General features: G+C 35.1%; 1 protein-coding gene across 1 annotated transcript; it reads left to right on the forward strand.

The window, feature by feature from the left end:
• Positions 1-439: 439 nt before the first annotated feature.
• On the forward strand, positions 440-9,609 carry LOC125232095 (ubiquitin-conjugating enzyme E2 variant 2). The gene is made up of 4 exons (XM_048137710.1): positions 440-686; positions 818-960; positions 1,440-1,565; positions 8,543-9,609. Exons 1-4 carry the CDS (start codon positions 662-664, stop codon positions 8,681-8,683), a joined length of 435 nt encoding a protein of 144 aa, XP_047993667.1. The 5' UTR covers positions 440-661; the 3' UTR covers positions 8,684-9,609.
• The last annotated feature ends 1,834 nt before the right edge of the window (positions 9,610-11,443 follow it).

Here is an 11,443-nt window from a genome sequence, read left to right on the forward strand (position 1 = left end):
GATGAAACAAGCCAATCGCATGTCCGCTTCACCCCACCGGGTGAGTACTTTCGATTTCCATGCTGTCGTAACTTACATATGAAATGATTTAATATAATTTAGAAAACGGTTCTAAACAATAAAAATAAGCACTAAAAAATTATGTATGACCGGAACATTGTTAACAAATCTCAATTTCACCCGAATTATGTAGCACAGTATACGGTAACCATTATAAGGTTGCCATTCTGTATTAAAACATATATCATTTTCTCAGTCTTTCCTGAATTGGGTATATAACGATGTCTCGCTCTCACCCAAGTCCATGACGCATGACTACTGTCGCATTCGACAAATTCGATGTCAGTGTAGCAATATAAAAAAAATGTTTACCGGAAACTATTTTTTTGTTACTGGCCAAACTTCTTCAGTGATCCATAGAGCAAAGAGTTTTCTGTAGTGACACTTGTCAAAGTCAGCAAAAATTGCTTCCCGTCACCCTATTCTTTTCTTTGATTGGGGAATTATTGGAATATTCATGGAAATATTTTCCACCGTTAGAATAATATAAGTTACCCAATTCTTTTAAAATAATACTGGATTCAGTATAGTAAATGCGGAAGTATTAAATACGCAACCAAAGTAGCTGTATCAGTAGTGCGCGCCGGTGAAATTTGTGATCATGGCGAATCCGTCATCAGGCGTTGGTATGAATTTAGTTTATTTTTACTAATTTAGTTCTTAATCATCTGATTAATTTATTTTGAATTTTAGTGTTTTGCTTAAATAACACTTCATATTAGCGTAATTAACTAATAATACATATTTTTCTAAACAGTGGTACCACGGAACTTTCGTCTTCTAGAAGAACTTGAGCAAGGTCAGAAGGGAGTGGGCGATGGAACGATTTCTTGGGGACTCGAAAGCGATGATGATATGACTCTTACCCATTGGACTGGCATGATAATTGGACCCCCTAGGGTAATTTTTTTATTTGTTTATGTAATCTAATTTAAACTATTGTTCATTGGTAATGCTATATGGAGTACAAAAATACTATTTACTATGATACAACATTATAAATTGATATAATCACATGAGCTATGACTCTATCTAATGGCTGTTGCTAAGCAGCTTATATGTTGGTTTGAGGTTATGGTGTATTATTGATGTATTTAAGAATGGTAACAATTTACTTCACAGGATCAACATACAGTCTTCCAACCACATATTTTTAAAATACACTTAACACCCACAATCAATGAAAAAATAAACCCAATTATTATTTTTGCTGGGTATTGATTACTGATGAGTCATGAATATTATTATTACTTAACTGGCAACAACCAACATTCTGTGTAATATTCATTTTGGTATCAGTTCAAGAACATTTTTTTGTTTGCTACTTGAATATGTATACTCTCTTGAAAACCTGTGTTAAATAATTTATTACTTTGCAGACCCCATATGAAAATAGGATGTACTCACTTAAAGTTGAATGTGGCACTCGGTACCCGGATGAACCTCCAACTGCTAGATTTATCTCTAGGATCAACATGAATTGTGTCAATAGCCAGACTGGACTTGTAAGTATATCATACCAACTACAAAAATACAGCAAGATAGATACTAAATAGCTGTAGTGAAAAATGACCTATCAACAGGAACAATTTCTCTTCTTGGCAGCTACTTATATTGTAGATTTCACAAAGAATCAAATGTGTTGTCATAATTAAACAATTAAGTACAAAATGTCATGTTGCAGTCCCAGACAAAAATGTATTTAGAAAATATAGAATGTTGTAGACATTTCTTTCTATATTTCATGTTTACAAAGTATAATTCTTCAAAGTAGTGAAATTCTGCCAACAATGTTTTTATTAAAACTGCCATCAGTCTAATAAACTACATGTGGTGTTGATGGACTATTAATAATTTAAAGCAGCAAGTGTCTCCATCCTTACTTGGTGGATATTCCACGAATCCGCACGAAGCGCTTTGCTTCTTCTTTTCTTATGCGCACTGCCAAGGAGTGGAATTCCTTGCCGGCGGCTATATTTCCGAGCTCATATAACCCGGCAACCTTCAAATCAAGAGTGAACAGGCATCTTCTGGGCGAGCTCACTCCATCGTAGGCCACGTCTTTGCCTTTGGCTAGTCTGTGGTCAAGAGTAAGCCCATTTATAATAAAAAAAAAAAAAAAAAAAAGGTGGACTTCTCAATTCAAAAGACAATTGTCTCAGAACCAGCTGTCATAACCCCATATAAGGAGACAAAGGGAAATTATTTGGGTGCTGCACCTAAGCATCCCTATCTATGCCAGACAAGGACAAATGGGAATACACCATGTCACAGCTTTCCATAAACCAACATAACTTATACGAGTATCTACTGTGGAACGTGATAGTTCAGTGTTAACACGTTCGACGCCGGCAGCGTTTCACTAAGCCCTTTAGCTATGCCGGGCGTAATTATCGTAGTCACATATTTGTGTTACTGGCATAGGAATAACATGGTCACAAGGTATGTGTCGACTGGCATAGTTCAGAGGTAAATTACTAAAATGCGATTATTTTGATTTCGCGGCGTCAGTCATCTCTCTGACGTGCTGTGGGATGGTGCTAATGCTCGAAAAAGACGGAAAAATAGTTTAAAACTCACAAAATGGTAAGTAATTACTTTATCACTCAGTGTTTCTCAAACTTTAGCACTAATGAACTCAACATAGATTATTATACACATAGATACTTAGGAGGCGGCCGAAAATGTCCATTTAAAAATTGTGACTGATATATCGATTATTTTCAGTAATCAGTAATTCAGTAATTCTTTATTGCTATCATAGGTACATAAGTTGGTACATTTCAGTAGGTATAGCACAGCTATGAACCCTGTAAGGGCACTGCAAATATAGTTCTTAATAACTAAAAATCTTAATACTTATAATCTTATAAATCTTAATACCTATATTGCTATGAGAACATTTTTATGTTGTAACATATTTTAATTTTCAAAAAATTCCTTCATGTTATAGTAACTATTCTCTATTAAGTATTTCGTAAGCTTCTTGTTGAATGAACTGTCAATTTTTTCTTCCTTAATGCTCATTGGTAGGTTATTGTAGATTCTGATGCACATTATATATGGACTGGAGCTATGGATATTTAAATTTGAAAATGGCACTGGGATTGTATTTCGCGGGCGTAAATTTGTGGTACTAGGGTCTTTTGGTAATGGGAACAGATTTTTATCTATAATAGGGAATAATACTGCTATTATAATTTAAGTTATTAACATTTGTCAAAATTTCTCATATTTACTGCCTTTTAGACAAGTTCAGTACCCCAAGTATAGGGTTTGCAATATCCGCCGATTTTTCGGATCCTGATATTTCGGATCTTAAAATTTGCCGGATCCGGATATTCGGATATTTAGGATAAAACGGATCCGTGTTGAAATGGTCACTTTTTATAGGGGTTTCGTCAAATCTAAGCTGCTGTTACTGAAATAAAATGATTTAAACTTACAAAACGACATAATAAATATACGGACTTTTAACACAATTGTGTCGCTTAACTTCAACTCGGATAAATCGATTCGGTTTTAAGGATGATTACAAAAAAAAGCAGAATGGATTTACTAGAGTTTGAAGTTACAAATTCACAATGAATGTCACTCCCATTCTACAGCATATAACATTAAACAGTAGGCCAATATTTTTTGTTTAACATACATAAGCTAATGCAGGGTAATTTAGTGTTGTTCTAGTAGAAAACCTGTTCTAGTACCTCCATTTTCCTGGGGCGTCAAATCCGTAACCACAGCCTATAATGATATCCATGCAAAATTGCAAATGTAGGAAAAAAAGTTAAAATAATATAATTTTATTGCGTTGGACCCGGGAGTGTCAATATGTATGTATCTCTATCTACACAAAAAGTTTTATGGAGGTGCACTCCAATCCTTCTGGTGTAGGGTTGTAAATAGAAAAAAAACCAAATGTTTTTTTTTTCAGAATTATGAAAAAAAACCGAGCACCATGGTTTTTTTTCTAAATGTGTTTTTTTTTCAGATGAACAAATAATACGACAATAACGGTTTTTCGTGAGTTGTAACGTGTTTCAATAACAATAACGTACATTTTAATTCAATTAACATTCAGTATACAAACGTTTATTGGGGAATCCCCGATGTTGCGTGTAGCGTGGAGAGGCGGTGGTGTTGCCAACAGTAAATGGTGATAACTATCAACTACAGATTTCGTAAATGTAACTTTTATAAGACCAGAAATTAAAGGATTTGATTAAATTCGTTTAATAGTTAACATTAAGTCTAAAAAACCGTATAAAAGTATTAACTATTTTGCAAATTTTGAGATTTCGTACTTTAGAAAAAAAACTGTTTTTTTTCACGGTTTTTTTTCATGTTTTTTTCAAGCCAGAAAAAAAAACCGTTTTTTTGCAACCCTATTCTAGTGGTTTGGGTGTGCTAGTTTGCCTCCCATCTCATTAAATACAAAAAAAATTGGATCTGAAATGAGCTAATAAAATGATTACGTATGTAATTAAATTACATAATTACCTCCATGATACACGTTAAACTTCCGTGAGACATATTCAAATAATTAATTGAAATACGGTTGTACTCACGTTATTATATCGCTATTGCTGCGACATGTTTCGGGCCAATTCGGAGGCCCCTCTTCAGGCGTATAGGAGTTCACGCGACGGCTAGACTCCGCCAACTCCGTTTCTGCTTTATAGAAAATTAATAATTTATCGTTATTCCTGCGGGATACATCCAGTTAGTAACGAAAACAGTTTTTAAAACTATGGTTTACGGTTTACTGTTCATTTTATTTAATTTGTTAACATTAATACATATAGTTTTATGGATTAATTGCATGGCGTAATGTAACGAACCTAACCTAGCTTGATATTCTGTAGTATTTGAATTAAACAAATGTGAATAAACATTTTACGCGACAAAATACAGGGAATAATTCATAAATTTCATTCGAAAATTCTTTCTGGTGTGGATCGATGCCCATGTTTAACGGATCCGTATTATCCGTTTTATCCGTATTATTATTTATATATTTATGTTTAAAACATAGTAAATACGCGATTAAGTCCCGTTTGCAATTTTAAATATGTGTAAAAATCGTGAAAGTTTGAATCAGTGTTCCATAAGTTTAGTCAGTAAAACTGGCCTAAACACGGTTTATTAAAATCTTAATTATGTTACAATCGTACGAAATACTATTAATATCGTACGAAATACTATTAATACAAAATTAGTACTAAATTGTTAACTTATTTCATATTGGCTGTGCAATCTATAGTAAGTTCCAATGAAAATTTTGAGAACCGCTGAAATCTGTCTTAAAAATGACACATATTTGTGCCACCCGGCACTGTATAAAGGTAATCTTGTGCAATATCAAAAACTTACAAATTTTGAAACCAAAGCGTATTTAGATTTAATTTTGAATAACATAACTGTATGTTCAATCATTTTTTATTTAATTTGAAATTTGGCAACAAAAAGGCTCATAAATTAAAACACACATACGAGGGACGTTCAAAAAGTAATGAGAATGGATATGTTCCTGTATCTTGATTTAATTTTTCTTAACTTGTCCATGTAGCAGTACTCATTAAAGTGAAATTGCATAATTCAAATTTTTACTACTTTCATTTGTTTTTCTTTGATATGTAAATAATTAACACAAGGTGGGGGATGAAAATTTTCAGTAAAATAAGAGCATGTTTTCATGAATATTTGACATGTCGTGAGTTCATTTCTGACATGAATATCAAAAATAATCATACTTTAAATTAAAGCTGGGTTTATCCTTTGTTAGTAACAGCAATAAAAAAAGTTCGTATACATATATTTTCAAACGGTATGGTATCCAAAAAAAATCTAGGTGCTGTTTTGGGTCATGTTCACGATTTTTACAGATTATCACGAAAATTGAGAATATAGATTGGAAACGAAATTACGTTAGTATTAAAGAAGAACATGCAATCATTTTAATATTAAAAAAATGATTAGTTACAATAAGAACATTTTAAACAAACAAATAATAATGTTTTTGGCCTTCAAAATGACAGTCGACAGGGCCGAACCCTCAAATTGCCGAGGGTGCTGCTCAAGTTAGTGTATTTAAAGCTACAAGTGACATACCTAATATTGAAGGTAATATAAGGATCATTAATATTTTATACCCGACCTTTAAATAAAATTGTAATACAGGGTGTCCACTTTCTGGAAAGTCAGGGAAAAGTCAGGGAAGCTCATAGTGGTCATGGAAAGTCAGGGAAAGTCAGGGAAATGATTTGGAGGTCAGGGAGAAATTTGGCACCAAGAAAAAAAATCAAAAAGTATTGAAAAAAAATATATGATTTCTTGGGTTGGCCACGTCCATGACACCAAAGATGGATTCCCGGTAGTAATTTTAAGGCAACTTAGAATTGTCTCTTTAGACTTTTTACGACAAATAAATATAGTCCATCCCAGTGATTGCTAATGAGGGATATCTTCATGCTTGACCTTAATTTATCAGGCCCAAAATCCAGATTTTTTTACATTGCGTGCCCCACCCACATATTCCATAATGGCGAGGGGGTCGGGTATGAATTCAGATATTGTGATTCAGATTAACTGGAAAGGTGCTTTTGCTAGGGCGACGTGAAAACGACAAAGACAAAGTTATGTCGCTGTCCAAATCCTAAGTATCTAATCTATCCGATCCGACAATCCAAAGCGAAGTTCCTTAAAAAGCCAATGGCCCAAAACGTCACATAGGTGCGCAATTTTGTATTAGTCAAAGGAGCATAGGAGGATAATAAGCGTGATGATTAGAGAACTTTAAAGCACTTGGAAACCTAAAGGCATGTAGTGGCAAAACACCTAAATGGGCATCCCGACGCTGACAACAGAGAAAAAAATTCGCGCTCGCTATGCTCGCGTTTACTATTTCTACACAGGTTATATATTTTTGTTACTTAGTCAGTACTTCGCACTCACTATACGCTCGAAATCTCGTTTTCATTTCAAGCCTGCTTTCCTGACTCTGCTCTGATAGGCTAGGTACCCCATTTTGTTTGCTATGTTATGTACATAATAACTACTATCAGCCCCAGGGCCGTATAAAAGGGGAAAAATTTTCGCGCTCGCTGCGCTCGCGACTTTTTCCTGCTTAGACTATCCAAGGGCGCCGAAACTCAAACTCGCTTTACCCTGATATCCCTCATTGAGAGTGCACGGGCCGGCACTGGTATAGCCAAAAGTAAATGGCGATAACTACCAACCAACTACATTTTATTTCGTTAATGTTAGTCTTATAAGACCAAAAATTAAAGTTTAATAGTTAACATAAGCTGCCAGAGCTCAACGAGGGTGCGGTGTGCTGATGACGGGAGGACTTACGGAACTAACTTGTTCCGTCTATTGTCCTTTGAGTCGTCGGCAACCTGAACCCTCCTTAGAACTTGTACACTCCTTTTTACTGTGTACTTAACACAGCAAAAGGGAATGTACAAGTTTCTAATGGGGTGGCAACGCGCATGTGACACTGTTTGAGTTGCATGCGTCCATAGGTTACGGTGACCGCTTTACATCAGGCGGGCCGTATGCTTGTTTGCCACCGACGTACTATTAAAAAAAAATAAAGGAAAATAAACCCTAGGTATAAAAGTATGAACTGCCTTGCAAATTTTAATATTTCGTACTTTATAAAACAAACATATTCCAGAAAAAAATTGGCTGTGACAGACGGACAGACAGATGCACGAGTGATCCTATAAGGGTTCCGTTTTTCCTTTTTGAGGAAAGGAACTGTAAAAAAGTGCTTTTTTTCGGGTTTTTTTTAAGACAGAAAAAAAACTGTTTTTTTGCAACCCTAAGCAAATGTCATCGTAGAATGAAAATGGTCAGGGAAATTTTCTGAAATGGTCATGGAAAGTCAGGGAAAAGTCAGGGAATTTTTTTGGGTTTAGTAGTGGACACCCTGTAATATAATCGCTACTCGTAAGTATAATGAAGTGAAGTGCTTACTGACATGGTATTTAGACTATCGTTAAGATTTTAATTTTTAAAGGGAGCAAAAAAATAATAATTGAAGAATTAAATATGTAAATAAATCACAAAAGAGTTACTTTTAATTATAAAAATATAAGGATACTTACATTCTTATGTTTTAATACTCATTATCATTACTTATTGAACGCCCCTCGTATGTGTCACTGGCATAGGAGTAAGGATTTTTTGATCACAGACGCTGTGTCACCGGCGTCGAACGTGTTAAATGCGTAGTTTGGATGTTAGTATTTTTAACTGACCTATGTAAGATGTTCTTCAATATATCTGTCGGATTTATGTTGACTACAGTGTAGTAAGTTACTCAAGAATTTCATGAATATGGGGGTTTTCTTAAAAGATTTAGACAAAATTTGTCAATACTATTATATTCAATTCATATTTCGTGTGATGGACAATTAGAAGTCAAGTGCTGCATGATATTACTCACTCATAGATTTTTTCGATATTTGTGCAGGTGGATAATAGACAAGTGCCTATCCTGGCGCGGTGGCAGCGTGACTACACCATCAAGACAGTGCTGCAGGAGCTGCGGCGCCTCATGACACTGAAGGAGAACATGAAGCTCTCACAGCCCCCGGAGGGCAGTACCTTCTAGTTCTTCACTCACCACGTCTCAACATACCCAATCTACTCTGAACCACTCTACATTTCATAGGTTAAATGTTACGTAAGGAACCTTACCACTATGGTTATCTTAATAATTATGTTGTGTTTGAAGCGTTAAGTCAGATTATGCTAAGAGTTGTTCATTCAGATTCAGTGTTTTGTGCATTTATTTAACATGCGTTTAATTTACCTTCATCAAGGTAGATTGGGTGGATAGAACTTCTAAGGATCATTTTTAAGAACCCCTTGGCTCTTAAAAACCCATGTAACGGGTAACACCCATTTATTTATCATATTACCTAAATTATTGTGGCCTTTAAAAAGTTAAACTTGCTTTGGTATTGTTAAGGCTAGTTTTACCATCTGTACTTTAGGTATGTGATTTTTATTCCTTTATTTATGAACAGAGGATAGTCAGGCGTAGTAATACAATAACTTTTTTTATCACTTTGTTCATTGAGGAAGGAACAACCTAGACTTGCTTTTTTATTATCTCATGTCGTATTTAAAATTAAATAGTTTAATTTCCCTTTTGGAAAATAATATCTTGTAACTGAAATTCTGCAAGAAGAAATAGCCTTTTTTTCTTGTAATTTTAACATGATCAAGTGTAAAATATTTAAGAAAATGATTTATTTCTTAGGCACATAAGATAAAGTACTACTGGTTAATTATAAAGCTTTGCATATTTTAAATATTTGTTTAAATATACACGAGCATTATTGTAATAGGTACCGGCTACTGGACGGCGGGGCCCCAGTTGGCCGTCAGCTTGTGAACTTGACTCCACACATCCAATTTAACCACTATTCATGAATTAATTGTGACAACCAAATGCTAAGTCAAATTGTTTCATAGCATTAATATTTTTACCAATGTATAACTAGCAAAGGTAAATAAATCAAAACTGTCATATTTTGAGACTTTTTTTTTATATCTAAATCTACCTTTTACGTTCCACTGCTGAGCAGAAATATCTGTGTTTATACTGTCAGTTGAAATCATGCATACAGCTCGCCTGATGGCAAGAAGTCTCCATAGGCCATGGAAGCCTGCGCCTACAAAGGTATTACATGCGCTTTGCTGACCTCATTGGGAGTGAAACCTGTCGACTTGTCGAGCGATTTACAGTGCGCGATGCGCGTACCGGTGTTCGGGTCCGCATTCAATGTGAACACACCCTAACGGTGCTCTCAAATATCTCAATCAAGCTGTGCAATCTTATGGTGCTCCCACACTGGGCTGTTATAATAGTTATTTGTTATAAAAGGGGGCAAAGTTGTATTTTAACGCCGAGTGTGGAATTGAAAAACGAGCATGTAAAAGGATTCTATAGTTGAATCACGAGCGAAGCGAGTGGTTCGAGAATAGAATCCTGACCTGGCGAGTTTTTTAACACACGAGAAGTAAAATACATTTTCCCCTCACTAGCTCGGAAACACGTGTTTTGTCGTTTAATACCAGCGGGTAAAAACGCATTTTATCCACTAGTGGGTAATAGTATTTTTCCCCTCACTAGCTCGGAAATACGTGTTTTGTCCTCTAATACTCATTGAGTAATTATTACTTCGTATAGAGGAGCTATAGCAAACAACGAACGTGTCACAGCCTGTAAGCTGAAGGCGGGGCGAGGGGGCGGGGTGTGAACCAATGGCCCGCTTCCGTAACGTCGCATGCGCTACTATTTTACTCGGCGCTTACGACCTTTCGGTCGCGATGATGAGCCTTGCATAGAGTGCATAGATTAGAAGTCGTAGTATAGAAGTGACATGGGTTTACATGGGCATTTTTTTTAATTTATGACTCTCAATTAGCGTGAGTTGTTAACAAAAAACATAAAACGCTGTTAGTTTTGTAACGACTATCAAGCTTGAAATCTGTATTTAAAACTAAAATTTTTCACGTTCTGAATTTAGATTATAGCTTAGTATAATTTACACAATTAAAACAAAAACGATGTTTTTATTGAAATTCCATGCTTAATTATCGTTTCAAAACTGACAGCGATTTAACTTTTTTTTAACAACTCTGTGAGTCCCAATTTTTTTAAATGCCCACATAAAACTGCATACGGACTGAGCGTACATGTGTACACGTAGCCGCAACTGGATATTAGTTATTTATGTGACATTTGCATAATGGTAGGCATTAAAACATGAGTGTTGTTTTTGTTGTGTTAATAAGATAACATGAGTGTTTTAATGCCTAATTATGTATAGTCGCATACATAACTTTATCTACATCCATGTATGTATGAGCGCGGGTTTATCGTCCTATAGAAAATTTGAATTTCGCGCGTTTTTATACTCTCATAATTTGCTTGACCGTCTACCTACCCAAATTCATTCAGGCAGGTTAGGTACTGCACTTACATTTACATACTCACATGAAATTCGACACGCGTATTGAGAATCTGTTATAGACCGACATGCTGGAAAACTGTGCAATTCTGACAATAATAATTAAATAACCTTTTTTGCGTCGATAAATATATATAATTTAATATATGATAGGAAACTTGAACTAACTTGCGATATTGTCACGTCTGCTTTTGTTGTATTTTTTAGTCTTTGGTTTCAACGAAACATGGCCGCCGCAACATGGCGCTTCGGCATGAGTTTATATTGATACATTTTTTAAAAAGTAAGCGTGTTTAAACAAAAATACAGTAAACCTACGTATGAAAAGTCACTCCTTGGCTTTTGTTAGATTTTCCTGAGCAGTTTGTACAGTACCTCACTACACATGA

This window comes from Leguminivora glycinivorella, chromosome 12, assembly GCF_023078275.1.
Source record: "Leguminivora glycinivorella isolate SPB_JAAS2020 chromosome 12, LegGlyc_1.1, whole genome shotgun sequence".
In the NCBI taxonomy this organism is placed as follows: Eukaryota; Metazoa; Arthropoda; class Insecta; order Lepidoptera; family Tortricidae; genus Leguminivora; species Leguminivora glycinivorella.

Coding starts and splice junctions, on each gene's coding strand:
- LOC125232095 (XM_048137710.1), top strand. CDS start 662: ATGGCGAATCCGTCATCAGGCGTTG. Junction 961..1,439: donor TGATAATTGGACCCCCTAGG/GTAATTTTTTTA, acceptor ATTACTTTGCAG/ACCCCATATGAAAATAGGAT. Junction 1,566..8,542: donor TCAATAGCCAGACTGGACTT/GTAAGTATATCA, acceptor ATATTTGTGCAG/GTGGATAATAGACAAGTGCC.